Source organism: Phanerochaete carnosa (genome assembly GCF_000300595.1).
Source record: "Phanerochaete carnosa HHB-10118-sp unplaced genomic scaffold PHACAscaffold_12, whole genome shotgun sequence".
Classification (NCBI taxonomy): Eukaryota; Fungi; Basidiomycota; class Agaricomycetes; order Polyporales; family Phanerochaetaceae; genus Phanerochaete; species Phanerochaete carnosa.
The window spans coordinates 218,188-231,841 of NW_006767639.1; the positions used below are offsets into that span (position 1 = coordinate 218,188).

At 56.3% G+C, this 13,654-nt stretch overlaps 7 protein-coding genes across 7 annotated transcripts in view; 3 read left to right on the forward strand and 4 right to left on the reverse strand.

The window, feature by feature from the left end:
* Positions 1-250: 250 nt before the first annotated feature.
* Positions 251-893, forward strand: PHACADRAFT_105415 (uncharacterized protein; the record flags this gene model as incomplete). Its single annotated transcript, XM_007401116.1, has 4 exons — positions 251-439; positions 496-560; positions 611-746; positions 801-893. The coding sequence occupies 4 exons, from the start codon at positions 251-253 to the stop codon at positions 891-893; spliced, it is 483 nt and encodes a 160-aa protein (XP_007401178.1).
* An 86-nt stretch (positions 894-979) lies between these two features.
* On the reverse strand, positions 980-2,950 carry PHACADRAFT_264448 (uncharacterized protein). The gene is made up of 8 exons (XM_007401117.1): positions 2,909-2,950; positions 2,565-2,822; positions 2,484-2,507; positions 2,191-2,238; positions 1,909-2,137; positions 1,799-1,855; positions 1,287-1,751; positions 980-1,231 (listed from the first exon to the last, which is right to left on the reverse strand). The coding sequence occupies exons 2-8, from the start codon at positions 2,619-2,621 to the stop codon at positions 1,209-1,211; spliced, it is 903 nt and encodes a 300-aa protein (XP_007401179.1). The 5' UTR covers positions 2,622-2,822; positions 2,909-2,950; the 3' UTR covers positions 980-1,208.
* Positions 2,951-3,158: 208 nt separating this feature from the next.
* On the reverse strand, positions 3,159-4,459 carry PHACADRAFT_264449 (uncharacterized protein). Its single transcript, XM_007401118.1, has 9 exons — positions 4,362-4,459; positions 4,218-4,249; positions 4,029-4,159; positions 3,922-3,970; positions 3,835-3,866; positions 3,632-3,781; positions 3,543-3,575; positions 3,458-3,481; positions 3,159-3,389 (listed from the first exon to the last, which is right to left on the reverse strand). Exons 1-9 carry the CDS (start codon positions 4,444-4,446, stop codon positions 3,338-3,340), a joined length of 588 nt encoding a protein of 195 aa, XP_007401180.1. The 5' UTR covers positions 4,447-4,459; the 3' UTR covers positions 3,159-3,337.
* Positions 4,460-4,609: 150 nt separating this feature from the next.
* On the forward strand, positions 4,610-6,310 carry PHACADRAFT_213756 (uncharacterized protein; the record flags this gene model as incomplete). Its single annotated transcript, XM_007401119.1, has 7 exons — positions 4,610-4,831; positions 4,897-4,909; positions 4,963-5,494; positions 5,544-5,689; positions 5,754-5,760; positions 5,834-6,048; positions 6,104-6,310. The coding sequence occupies exons 1-7, from the start codon at positions 4,680-4,682 to the stop codon at positions 6,308-6,310; spliced, it is 1,272 nt and encodes a 423-aa protein (XP_007401181.1). The 5' UTR covers positions 4,610-4,679.
* A 95-nt stretch (positions 6,311-6,405) lies between these two features.
* Positions 6,406-10,754, reverse strand: PHACADRAFT_200838 (uncharacterized protein; the record flags this gene model as incomplete). Its single annotated transcript, XM_007401120.1, has 14 exons — positions 6,406-6,831; positions 6,887-6,996; positions 7,053-7,287; positions 7,354-7,633; positions 7,683-8,004; positions 8,060-8,160; positions 8,214-8,371; positions 8,424-8,499; positions 8,553-9,611; positions 9,661-9,849; positions 9,900-10,027; positions 10,087-10,255; positions 10,323-10,437; positions 10,490-10,754. The coding sequence occupies 14 exons, from the start codon at positions 10,752-10,754 to the stop codon at positions 6,406-6,408; spliced, it is 3,633 nt and encodes a 1,210-aa protein (XP_007401182.1).
* A 297-nt stretch (positions 10,755-11,051) lies between these two features.
* Positions 11,052-11,935, forward strand: PHACADRAFT_213758 (uncharacterized protein; the record flags this gene model as incomplete). Its single annotated transcript, XM_007401121.1, has 4 exons — positions 11,052-11,102; positions 11,168-11,249; positions 11,304-11,404; positions 11,458-11,935. The coding sequence occupies 4 exons, from the start codon at positions 11,052-11,054 to the stop codon at positions 11,629-11,631; spliced, it is 408 nt and encodes a 135-aa protein (XP_007401183.1). The 3' UTR covers positions 11,632-11,935.
* A 445-nt stretch (positions 11,936-12,380) lies between these two features.
* Positions 12,381-13,654, reverse strand: part of PHACADRAFT_264456 (uncharacterized protein) — a 5,048-nt gene continuing 3,774 nt past the window's right edge. The window contains exons 10-11 of the mRNA XM_007401122.1: positions 13,549-13,565; positions 12,381-13,485 (exon numbers count right to left, since the gene is read on the reverse strand). Coding sequence (XP_007401184.1) covers positions 12,715-13,485; positions 13,549-13,565 — 788 coding nt within the window. The 3' untranslated portion in view covers positions 12,381-12,714. The remainder of the gene's footprint in view (positions 13,486-13,548; positions 13,566-13,654) is intronic.

Consider the following 13,654-nt stretch of genomic DNA (forward strand, 5'->3'; position numbering starts at 1 on the left):
GACCAAGTTCAGCGGCACATGTCAGTGCGCGTCATTCCGCAGACGCTCGCGGTACGCTTGTTTCCTACGTTCATAATCCTCGCATAAGCTCGTCCTACGTTCTGCATCCACCATGGCCACACCGTACCAAGACACAGCGAGCTCACAACAAGGCACACCCTACACCTATGCGCCGCCTGTACCGGGCCAGTCGCCGCAGGTAGGCACTCCGGACCCGTCGCAGTATGCGAGCACGTCGGCACAGTCGCAGATGGCTGCTACGCCAACGCAATACCAAACGCAATATACCCCTGCAGCCCCCCAACCGATTACGCAGACACAGCAGACTCAACAGCAAACTGCTCCCGCACCTGGGCCATCAAGGCGGCCGGATGAGGAGGCGAAGAAGGACCGAACGCTGGCGGAATTTCTGTTGATGCTGGATGACTACGAGCCCTTGGTGAATCCTCATGATAGCGTGGCCAGGTTTATGGACTTATAGGGACGCCACAATAGATCCCGAACGAAGTGACAGACTACTATCTGCAGCGGGCAGGCTTCGAATGCGAAGACGTCCGACTGTAAGTCCTTCTACCCGTGCAAAGCCATCCACTGATAAGACTGCTACTAGAAAGCGCCTGTTGTCTCTCGCAGCGCAGAAGTTTGTTTCTGACATTGCTGCAGATGCATACCAGCATGCTCGCATACGGACAAACGCTACTGGAGGACGCTCACGAGCAGCACAATCGGGCCCACAAGCGGCGCGGGTGCGTCTAGCCTTTCTAAACTTCTATGACCTCCTGACTGACCTCACCACATAGGACAAGACGAAAACGACGCTCATGATGGAAGATCTGAGCTCTGCTCTCGCGGAGTATGGCATCACCTCGCGCAAGTCAGAGTTTTACATGTAGTCTTCAAATCCGGAGGCCAGCTTGGCGAGCTTCTTGTAATGCTAGAATCACCGCGGATATTCGTTGTCATTCATATTGTGCTCCAGGCAATACTATGTTTCTTTTTGTATTAGTCTGCACCCAACGCAAAGCTCTAGTCTAGTCAATAATCAGGCCATGTAGGATGTCGGTGCAAACCATGTGAGATGCGACAGGATGGGACATGACTAGCCTATCATTAAACCCCGTGGAGAACATAATAGGATATGATCATGAAAACATAGCATGTCAACAACGAAGCACAAAGCAGAAGAAGTCTACGGCGTCTGCCACACACTAGTCGGTGCGTATTGCGGCTTCTGCAAACCAATAGTGAATAAGCTGCTCGGAGCCGATATCAGATAAAGCACGCACTGAAGAACTCGTATGAGAGCCAACACAGGGCGTTGCTGGGCATGAACGTGAGCACACGTGGCGTAAGTCCCCGTGCGAAGCCCTTGAGCCCGTCGCGCTCCCAGATGATCCGGAACGCGTCCTTCATGCCGCTCGCGTACCTGATCTCGGTATCCGTGCTCGTCCCGCGTGTCTGGAGTAGCGTCTTCGCAACGTCGAGCGGTGTCGTGACGGCGCCCGCGACGGCACCCGCGAGGCCGCCGGAGACGATATGTGTCACAGGCGAGTACACGCCCGACGGGTTCAGGAACGACTTGATCTGCTCGTACACGGTGAATTGCACGGCCGTGAAGGGCACTGTCATCGTCAGTGTTGTCGGGTAAGAGACGTAGAAGGCTGATAGACCCTCTGTTCGGTATACTGTCTGTGCACAGGTGAAAGCAGAGCGAAATTGAGACTCGTGGACTTGCATTCGTTGCTTGATGACTGCGCGAGGAGTTAGCTTCTGCAGTTCGGAAATGCGTCACGCTTACCATCGAAAGGATTCATAAGAGCATCACTTGCGACCGTTGCACAGGCACCAGCCAGGGCTACACAACCCGAGTTAGCCCTGCGCTTTCATAGGGGTCAGATTCGCACTCACAAGTCGCTATCCACTGATTCTGGCTGCCTTGCACATTTCCACCCATCATCTCCTTTACGGCCTCGTACGCGCCGAAATGCACGGCGTGTGCGGGCCCGGCACCCATGATAACGGAGCTAACACCACGCCATAATGCCCGCATACCCTCCGTGGATGATATCCGCGTGAAGGCGTTCCCGATGCCCGTGTACACCGCCGCGGGAGAGGTCGCGAAGACTTGCATTCGCGTCTAGATGGCTCTGTTCTGCGGATGCATGGATTCTAAAAGTAGGAAGGACGCACTTTAATGCTATCCACAGGGAACATAACTGCGTGTTCTGTTATTCCTGCCTATGGCTGATTAGCACTTTCTTTCTCGTCGAGTCCTCCACCAAGTCCTGCATCTCGTAGATATAAAGCTGATCTTGGTGCAGCGAATTTGTTCCAAGGTACTCGTTATGCCGCGCAAGGGGCAGACCACCAATCTGACTAGCTCTGCGCCTGTGGATATGTCTGCATCTCCTCCTTTATTCTTATGGTGTCCTTTCTGCGTCTCGCACCGCTTCCGCATGCACCCACCGGGAAGACAGACTCACCAAAGCACCGGCCATCATGTTCACCTACATTCCGCAGATAGAGTGAGCATCCAACGCGGAGTGCAAGAACCCTGGACTCACGCCAAGGCCTGCGTTCGGCGGGAGACCTTCGTACTCGATCTCCCCCACACCGTCCATCACCTCCATCGGCGCGGTCGCTGCTGCTGCCACAACGGATGACATCTGGACGGTATTCCACGGGCGAGGCTCTGCCGGCTTGTGACGGACAGAGGCAAACGCAGGATGCGCGGGTCTGGGTTGAAGGGCGGGACGAAAACACTGAAATTGCAACCGCGTCGGCGATAGTCGCTACGAGCTCCCGTAGTGCAGCGGGTGCGGCTGCGGATCGAGAACATTTCGCGCTCGTCAGCGCAATTCGTGCGGAGACACCACGAACCGCGATGCTGCCGGAGATGTGTACTTACCTCTGGGACGATGCCGGGGCTCTGCTCCTGAACGGATGTGAGAGCGTGCGGGTGCGCGAGCACGCGGGTGGGGGTGGGTGGGGGTTGAGGAGGAGAGGAATGGAAAGGAGGTCCGGGGAACTTTACACGAGTAGGTAAGGGTGCCGTATAATCACACGGGTGAGCAGGCACCGCACACTGGTTCGGATCGCCTCTGCGAACGTTCACACCGTGGTTAAGAACAGCACGAGGGACATTCAGCTTTATTTTTCAGGTGCGTGCGGCAGATGACTTGGGCACGACGGGGCGTGACCAGAGCCAATCATGAGTCAAGCCCGATCGCCACAAGGGGTTTCAGGCATAATACATCTCGGAAAACGCAAATATGAACTTCATTCTATACAGCAGCTTTTATAACACGTCCTAGGAATCGTCGCGAGTGCCAGGGGCTTAAACGTGAGCCTTTTGTCGTGCGGCGAGCCGGTCATGCTCGTCAATATCGCTGTGGGAGGCAAACCGGGTCAGCGCACAGCCAATCAGGGCGTGAGACAGCAGCCAATGAGAACCCACGTAGCTTCCCACGGGTAGTCCAGCCTATGGAAACCATGATCAGTACATAATGTGTTACAACGGAAAGCGGTGGGAATGCTCTCACCAGACGTCCTCGACGTTTGAGCCGGCAAAGTATCTGTGGAAGAGCCAGTGTGTCAATACAGCCAAAAGTCAGTTGTACGTGAGACTTACGGCAGATCAGCGGGCAGCGAGCCAAGCTTGTCCTTCAACTTGTTGTGCACAACGAAAACAGCGAACTTGGTACGCTGTGCCTCGCGCTCGGACTCTGGAAGCTCAAGAAGCTCCTTCTCCACGTCCTTCTGGAGCTCAGAAATGGCGTATCTGATAGGCACGCGTCAGATGACAATCAACTACTATAGATAAGGAGCACTAACTGCAGGGTCTTGCGGGAATCATCGACCTCGTCCTACGAATCGATTACTTCGCGATTCACTCGGATCTGAGGCATGTCTCAGACTTACAACAATGAGAGCACGACGACCAAGCAGGATCTTTGCTCCCTCGGGACCCCTGAGAACAAAAAGGATGAGCGTAGCTCGATGCTGGAATTGTTCAAGAAAGAGCTTACAGCCACTGGGTACGGACAACCTCAGCACCAATTTGCTCGGCAGTTGTGCCAGGAAGCTGTTCGTAGAGAGACAAGCCAATCGCAACAATGGGAATGTTCTTCTTCGAGTCAGGGTGCTTCAAAAAGGTGCGCTATAAACCTTCATGTAAGGGCAGGAGCGCAAAGAGGACGGCACATGACGTTACGTACGAGGACACGAGCGGGGAAGAAACCTCTGTCTGCTGGAGTCAAGATTCTGCTACATATATATCAGAAACGAGTGACACTCGCCCTCCACCTGCAGAAAACATTCTAAGTTCGGGGGAAGCCAAGGGTATTTCTCGGGACACTGACCGATGGCAACGAGCGTGTCTGGCTTGAACTCCGCGATCTTGTCCGCAGAGGCTAAGATAAGTTTGTGGATCTCGTTGTAGGTCATATTCAAGTGCTCCGGCTCAGACATGATTGCAGACGATGAAGATGGAAAAGAGAGGAAAAGAATAGGACGATGGAGAAGTCAAAGATAAACGCGAATTGCGCTGATTGGCTCGCGACGCGACTTGCCACTCTCGCGCCCAATCTGAGATCGCCACCAGTGATGCCTCAGCTTTGGTTAACTCTCGTCTGTTCCTCTTCCTCTTCCTCCCCCTCTCCTTCGTCCATGCAGCAAAAATGTCTGAACCCAGCGGAAATACCCCAGGCCCGTCTTACGGCAGCTCTACGCCGAAGGCTGTTCCTAGTCTCGCCAAAAAGCCAGACACTACGCGAGGCGGAAGCACGAAACTGAAATTCATTCCGACGTTACCTGCGAGGAGAGTGAAGGAGTAAGTACGTAGTTCTCTTAGTGTTCTCTCTTTTTGGAATACTCATAGCGAGTCTCTTTTGATAGGGGATCCAAGAAGGTTGGGAGGATGCTCTTGTTTATAGGCCGAATCGACTAACGTTTACTGCGTAGGAAGAAGCCCCCACCGCTTCCACGTCGTCAGAACGCGGAAAGGAACGCGGACGCGGGGGATCAGATGGACGCAGTAGAGGTAGAGGTCGAGGTGGAGAAGGCAAGGGCGGTGCGCCGCCACGACCGCCACCAGTCGAGATGACTGCTAGTGGGCCCTTCGCCATGGGTCCCGCCCTGGCTGGCGCCTCCGCGCGCCGAACAGCTCCGCGCACAAACTTCACACCAGCTGTTCTGCAAGGTTCCGGTGGTACCTCGCGTCTCGGAGCTGGCCTCACACAAACGGAGGCCCCCAGTGTTGGAGGTGCCAAAAGGGAGCAGATGCAGGCGGGCGTGCTAGGCACGGCGGAGAAAGAACAGAAGCTGGAGGAGCGAGAGAACGAGATGTACTCGGATCCGGATGAGGGCGTTGAGATCGTAGACATGGAGAACGTCAGGACGATGGATTGGATGGCGCCGGAGAGCTTGAGCAAGGAGAAAAAAGCGACTAAGAGGAAGAAAGTGAAGGCTGAGGAAATGTGGAAGAAGGGCAAAGGTTCGTGTAGCTCATACCGCATCTCAGCACGTCTAAACGTCGCGTACAGGTGTGGCAAAGGAGGAGGTAGCAAAACCTGAGCCCGAAAGAGTTGACGACGTAAACCTTGCGAACGCGGTCGATCTCAGTGAGAGTGAAGAGGAAGAGGAGATAGAGGATATCATGGATGACTTTGCCTTTAGACATATAGAAACAGTGCGTTTCATTCGTTCCTCCAACCCCGCGCGCTACTCACAACAACATTTCTCTATATCCTTAGGACGACAGTGCGTCGCGAGAGCCTCTGTACTTCTTTCAATTCCCTGCACCCTTCCCAGAGTTTTATGTCCAAGCCTTTAGCGAAGGACAAGGGCAAGGGAGTTGCAAAACCGGAAGACGGAAGCAAGACCGTCACTTTTTCAGATGATACCAAGCCCCCCGCTCCAGATACCCCGCAAGAACAAGCGGCGAACGAGAGTACATCGGAACAGAAAGTTGATGGCGTCATTGGCCAATTGGAAGTTTACGAAAGTGGCACAGTCAAGATGAGGCTGGCGAACGGTATTGTGATGGATGTGAGTCAAAGTTTACGCAACGACGGGGCGTTGTATTGAATATTTATTTGCATAGGTCACTGCTGCCACACAGCCATCGTTTCTACAACATGCTGTCCACCTGGATCCAACAGAAAAACGTCTATGCGTGCTGGGGGAGATCAACCGGCGGTTTGTCGTCTCCCCGGACATCGACACGCTCCTGTCTGCAATGGAATCAGCAGAACGGGATCAGCCCTCAGAGCTTGAAGCTGACGAGCTCATCAGCATGGACACCAAATAGCTGTGTCCCCTCAACGCATATGTTGTCTCATGCTCAGTACGACAATGCACTAAAATACCGTGTAACTCTACAGTCCAGCGATTGTAATATCACACTCACATCGCCGGCGTCGGCGTAGATTCCATATCTTGTAGTTGCGATGCAGGATTTTGCAGCGTCTCAGGTACAGGGCTGCCCTCCGCGCTTTTAGCGGGCGTCGGCGTCGCGCCCTGGCTCTCGCTGCTGTCTTCCGCAAAGATGTCGAGCAGGCCGGCGACGCGGGCTTTGTTTCCGGCCTTCTTCGTGACGTACTCGCGCAGGCCGGCCTTGAGGCTCGGCTGCTTGTCGACGAGCTCGCGGAGCTGCTCCTTTGGCAGCTGCAGCAGCGCGCCGAAGCTTGCGGGCGCGATCAGCTTTGCGCAGCGGATGAAGCCCTCCCAGAGCGGCGCGACGGTCCAGATCTTCTTCGTGATGAGCCGCGTGAGAAGCGTGCTCGAAACAAAGGGGACGAGCGAGCGATATGTCGAGACGGCTTGGATGACCTGAAGTTTCCTGATGTGAGCGCCGCGACGCGAAATCATCTACAAATGCACTCACCGTGCGCATGAACAACGTCGGGAGTACAGGCTCGTCGACAAGCTGGTTCATGACAACGGCTAGGATGTCCGAACGGAAGATATCGGTCATGGAGAAACAGACGCCGATAGCTGAGCGGGTACCGCTTGGTCAGTGCACACGAGGAAACGCGGGCCTGGAGACGCACCCTCGATCGCGGCCTTGAGGCCGATTTCCTTTTCGGATTCGTGGAGAAGGACCATAAGCTCGGCAGGGGTGAGAAGCTCGCTCTGCCGCACGCGCGGCAGGTTCGAGCTGACACTGCCAAAGCCCTGGGGCGGGGCGGTGACGACCGAGCTGAATACAGACTTGACCAGGGTCTTGGGCTCTGGCTTCCCATTGAGGATCGACACGATGCGTGGTAGATGCCGTAAGATGTCCACCTGTACGTGGATGTTTTGCTCAGCGTGAGCACTGGGGTCACATTCAAGGAAACTGCAACCGCGCACCTTGTCCATCTCCGCGATGATTGGTATGAGGAACCGCGCGTCCAGGTCACGCTCGGCGATGAGGCTCTTGACAAGGGCCACTAGCTGTGCGCTAGGTCGGGTAGCCTCCGTGAAGATGGTCAGGACCCGAAGCGCCAGTGACTCTGCGCCTGGTGGGAAGGTTCTCAACAGAGTGAGCAGCTTGCCGTGTGAGGGGCCCAGTGCCCTTATGAGCGGGGTAATGAGCTGCTGTATCGTCTCCTGCACCGTCTCCTCCATCGCACCATAGGCAGCAAACACCCTACAGTTCCGATCAGCAAGACACTCATTCCTGAGACGGAAGCACTAACTCATCCAAGAACTCGGGTACCTTGGTCGACAGAGCGAATAGTAGCTCAAGGTGTTGCAGGATGTGATCGCTTTGGGCAGGAAGCTCCAACTGCTCTGGAAGATACGGTGTCTGGATGACGTCCTCCTGTGGCAGCTGACCGTCCTCCATGTTCTCACCGTCCTCGCCAGTAGCAGCTTGCTCCTCGACCTTATCAACTTTCGGTCTTGACTGCAGCCGTCGAAGGAGCTGCAACGCAAAGTCGCGGATCATGCCAGCCATAGGTTCGGCGTCCGGTATCCACCGCTTGACGGTATTTATCGCAGCTCCTCGGGTTATTTTGTCTATGAGCATGACTAACCTGTGAGTAACCAAGCTACAGAGTGCGATGAACCTTACCTGGATGTGTGGTAAGTTCCAGCAGCATAGTCATTGCTTCCGCTCTCAGCGATGGCCGTTGGGTAATGAACTCTCGAAGGGCAGCAAAACCGACTTGTCTCCTGCAAGAGAGATATGAACGATGACGTAAGACGTACTCACAAAGCCCACTCACCGCTCCGGCTCGACACACATCTCGCGCAATAGGCTCATGATGTCCGACGGTACATGCGGCAGATCCAAAAGGAAATGCGAGAACGTCCGATCCTTGTTGTCCAGATGTGTTTGATATACAGCCACTATCTGGTTCAGCCAGGTTTCGTAGTTCGGTGCCTGGGACAGTGATGTTAGCGGATATTTCTTTCTGTGCGTTAGAAAGACGTACCCAGCTAGGCTCTGCCTGGTTTCGAATCTGGTCGTTGTACCACTCTTCGTTCATCCATGTCGTTGCAAGTCGTATCCTATAAAGCAGCCCCTCAGCTGACTGAGTGATATGTCTGGGGTACCGGCTCACCTTCCGGAAAAATCTTCCATGATATATTCACACAATATCTGGCGAAGCCTATCTTGATGCGAATAGATGTCGGACGCAAGCGCATCGTCCTCGACAGGCATGTCATCCTCGCTCTTCTCTCGCTCACTCTTGTCGTTCTCGAGCGCAGTCGGGTCGACGACGCGCGTGACAAGTCGCACAAGGAGGAGCATCCACATATCAGCCGCCGCGATGCCCGGGGCCTCGTCGAGCCCAAGGTCCGCAGCCTGCAGGTCCTTCGAGCCCTCCCATATTCGCACCAACGAACCATTGACAAGAGCGGCACGTGCCTCTTCTGGAAGCTCTCTAGGCGGCGGCAGCTTGAAGTCTTCGAGGTCAAGCACCAACTCCATCTCCGGATCCATCACGAGCCCGTCCTGCGTGGCCGCTTCCTGTCCGCCAGAGAGCTCTTGGTTCAGCCTATCCGGTTCATACTCGATCTCCTCCTCGTCAATGTCCATCTTAAGTGGGTCGACTGGTTCCTCCTCCTTCACTGCCGGCGGAGGTGTCCCGGGGGGCGACCGCGACATTGACCGCATCTCGCTCGACCCCCGCACGTCGCGCGGCACAGGCGTAGGCGATTTCGTTTCTGTTACTGGTGCAACCACCGGCGTCGCAGATCTAAGGGCTCGCGGGCCTGTCGGTATTAGCATGCCATTGGCCGTCTGCGGTATTCCCGGCTTAGAAGATGGACCTGCGGTAGGCGGGGGTACGGGGGCAGCGCTTCCTCGGCCTTGGCGGTATGCCTGTACCACGTCAACAAACGTCTGCTCCGGGAATACCTGCAAGTTCGCGACGATGAGGTCTGTGACGAGCGATGCGGGCAGCGTCGTGAAGTCGAAGCTCGACAAAAATGTCGCGGACGCCGCGGCATCGGCGTCCTGTTCGAGCTTGGGACGTTTCGCGTCGGGGGCCTCCGGCGTGGCAGACGTCGACGGACGTTTGCGCTCGGCCTTGTGTTCTTCCGCAGCCTTCATGCGCGTAGCCTGCGCTTGAAGCGCGGATTGTATCTGAGGAGCCCAGGGCTGGCCTTGTGGCGAGCTGATTCGTTTTGAGCCCAACTCATCCGTGCACGGAAATGGGTACGTACCGCATGATATGGTTGAGCAGGATCTTGACGGCCTTCTCCGCACTTTTCACACTCGTCGCCGACAACGCCTGCAGCTTCTCGTTTGGAACCCATGACGTGAGTGTTTGGACAACAAGCTCAACGAACGCGGGCCGCTGTTTCACGAAGCTTGCCCAACTGTTCAAGATAGCAGACAAGATGTCCGGATTCCTGCAGTTGTGTCAGCAAGTCATCTGTGTGCAGACGATGTTGAGACTCACGAGCTTGTGTACAAAATGGTGATGATGCCCTCCAGCAGTTTCGCCCCCTCTGCCTCAAGTGAAGCGGCGGAAATGAATGGGTGATCTGCAGGGAGCATGCTGATGTTCATGTCATCCTTTTTCTGCAACTGTGGCAAGCAAGGCACAAGTTTAGTCGCACGCCACGGCATAGCCAAGGATAACTCACTCTGGGATCGCTGGGGCCCCTGGTCTGGGCTAGGATCACTCGCTGCATGAACTTGACCACAGAGATCTTGACACCAACGGGCACGTGTGGCGACCACACAAAGTCGAGTATCTTCGCTTTCGTCTGTACCAACAGGTCCCATTGCTGTTGCATGTTCCGCTGAGTGCACCTGGACGGAGGTCCCACGCGTATAAGCAAAACAAACTATATATTCAGGACCTTGGCGTGTAGCGTACATTTTGCGGAAGAGTAGGGGGTATATGGTAGCGAAACACTGGATAGTGACCTTTACGGTATTCACGTTCGCGTCGTGAATAAGCCCCGCCAGAGTGTCAAGCGCGTCCGCGGCCACTGTGTGCGCCGGTCAAAGGTCAGCTCTCATAAGGCTTAAGGTGTAACGCACGTTGGGTGCGTGCCTCAGGCGACAGACTCGAGCGGCATATGGCAAAGTGCAGCAGGTCGAGGACCCACCGCTTGAGCAACGAGTCGCCCGCGCCGGACACGGTCTTGACGAGGGTCGTACACAAGATGCGTATCGGGCTCGGGTGTGCTTCAAGGGAGTCACGCAGGGTCGCGAGCAGGTCTGCTTGCTCCTTAGAGTCGGCCGGAGCGGCGAGTGCGGCGGAAAGCTGCTGCAGCGGGTCAACAGGGTTGCTCGGAGTCGCCATTTCCGCTGGCTCGCGTTGGGCCTTTCGCCACAGGGTCCGTTATGAAGGAATGAGAGAGGCTGCTCCCACCAGGTTTTATAGAAATGGTGCACGAGACCACTGGAATTGCTGGCAGGCTTAGACTCGGAGCAGAAGTATAGCGTCACAGAAGAAAGTCCCAGTTGGTACAACAGGCGGGCGTCAGTCAGCGATGGGTGAAACAGGGTCAACAAGCGTGGTAAGTGCGTTTATTGATCGGACGTCTGGCACATAAGCGTGGATAAGCGGCGAGAATTAAAAGGATAAGTAAATGAGGTCATGGCTCCTCGGCGGAGTTTCAATCGAAGCTACATTGGTACAGCGACCATGGTGCGTCCAGTACCCGCAAGCACAGAACACGGCACGATATACTCACAAAATGTGCAAAATATCAGGCTGCACAACAATCTCAGAGCATCCAGACGCTACTAGAAGCGGAGAAGGAGGCGGCCAAGGTCGTGCAGCAGGCGCGCGATTGTACGTCCTCTGATACCCAAAGCCATGACATGACCTCACCCGCCCGCCGCGCAGACAGAGTCAAGAAGCTCAAGGACGCGCGGACACAGGCGCAGAAGGAGATCGACGAGTACCGCAAGTTTAAGGAGGACGAATTCAAGGCCTTCGAGGCTTCGGTGCGTCATTCCGCTCGCGCAGACATGCGGTAGCTCACATCCCCGACGCGCAGCACGCAGGCAACACGCAGCACGTCCAGGCCGCCGTCGACGAAGAGACCGAGGTCAAGAAGGGCGAGATCGCTGAGCAGTACGCACAGAACAAGGATGCCGTGGTCAAGAAGCTGCTCGACCGCGTCACGCTCATTACGCCTGAGCTGCATCGGAACCTCACCAAGGTGGAATAGATACGTTATTGGCACTTTCCGCTATACACACGCGGTAGGCAGTGCGTGACATATCCGCAAGCTTAATATCTCGGGCCAGGAACACGGACTTAATACCAATCTGTACCATTACGCGTCTCGCGGGCTGCCGATCCATTTCGAGGACAAGGCACACTGCCCACGGCAATATGGCCGTTGTCATTGCGACGGCCTCTGGCATCTCCAGCCCACATTGCGTAAGGTGACTCTTCCCCGGCCGGGCAGCCAACTTCCGGAGACGCAACCATCTACGTAAGCACCCGCGGCCTCCGGAGCCGACGGTTCCTCAGCACATGCAGCGGCTGGACGCTTGCCAACGAGCTGTTGGCCTGCGGGCCTTGTGACATGTGGCCCACCAGAGTTCCGTCGGATTCTAGCCGCAACTGGCCCAGCGGGAAATTAATTTTGTCAGACAAGGGCATGGAAGCCGTGGCTCGGGTTCCTAATTGGAGTCGCGGAACCTTGAACTTTGCCGGGCCACCAGAAGCCCGGGGCCCACGCTGTGCGGCGCATGCGCAGCTTCCTCTTAACCGACATATGGACCCTTCGGTTCCGACAGTCGAAGCTGACGTCGTACGACAACAGGACGTAAGATCCAATTGCATCCAAAGCCGAACAGTTTGTACAATAGTGGCACAATGGTGGCACACTAGAAACGCGGAGAGTGCTGTGTAACCTTGACCAAAAAGGATGATTAAAAAGAGAATCACGAACGATAAGCATAAGTGGGGGGAAAAGAAATCAAGACGATCCCGAGCCCGAGCACAACGCACAAGAAACGAGCGTAGAAATACAACTTGTGTGTAGGAGTGGTGCGCGCAGGAAAGAGAGGGCATTTCAGCGACAGCAGCAGCGATGGACAGTAAGTATACGTGAGAGTAGGAGTGGGCGAGTAAGTTAGATCAAACAAGAAAGAAAAAACGGCGAGATGTGCGCATATAGTAAGATAAAATCGCTTAAATCCGCGCCAGGTCATTACCGTCCAGGCGCGGCGCGGGGTGACGCGGCGAATGAGCCGCGTGGCGAGTCGGGTCGCGAGTCAGGTCGCGAGTCACGCCGCAGGGCTCACTGCCCGTCCCGCCGCCAGCCGCTCACGCCAGCGGCGGCGCCGGGTCCGGGGCCGGGGCCGGCAGACGGCTGGCCGAGCGCGTGCGGGCTGTGGAGCATGGGGCCAGCGCCGTTCGGCCCCGAGATCGAGACGGCCTGGGCGAAGGCCTCGGTGGGCGGCCGCCAGTTGTCGAGGAGCCCGCTCGCCTTGAGCGACGGCAGCGACTGCTGCGGCTGCAGCGTCCGCGGGGCCACCGCCTCGGGACGCATCGGGTCACGCACCGCCAGCTGCTCGTAGTGCTGGTGTTGGTGTTGGTGCTGGGACTGGTGCTGGTGCTGGTGCTGGTGCTGGTGCTGGGACTGGGACTGAGACTGAGACTGAGACGGGGACTGGTGATGGGATTGGTGATGGGACTGGTGGGGTTGCTGCTGTGGGTGCTGCTGTGGGTGCTGCTGTGGGTGCTGCTGACTGGCCGCGGCCCGAAGGTCGACGACACTGTGTCGGTCCCGCGGCGAGCTGCGCGTCGACGACGGCTGCGAGTGCGATGTCGCCGACCCGTGCTGGGACGTCGGCGACGACGAGCTGGAAGAGGCGGTCCGGAAGGCGGGACTCCCGTGGCTCTGGGACACACCCTCGACGGGGTACGTCCGCCCGATCTGGTTCTGCTGCTCGCTCTGGGTCTTGCGCCATTGGTCGGCGACGACGGTGACCCGGAAGCCCCACTGCGTCTCGAATTGGTTGTCCCATTCCTGCACCAGTGGGTCCGTCGGGAAGTATTTGCTATACGTCTGCACGCAATCCCGGCGTCAGTACTGCGGCCGTCAATGAGCTGCGGGATAACGGTGTCTTACCCAGATGGTGCATGCCGCTGAGGAATTTGTAACGTGAGAAACGTGACGGAAGGAGACAAATGAACCGCCTTACAAAGGATGGTGTTCTTGGCGCGTAAGCCCGTTG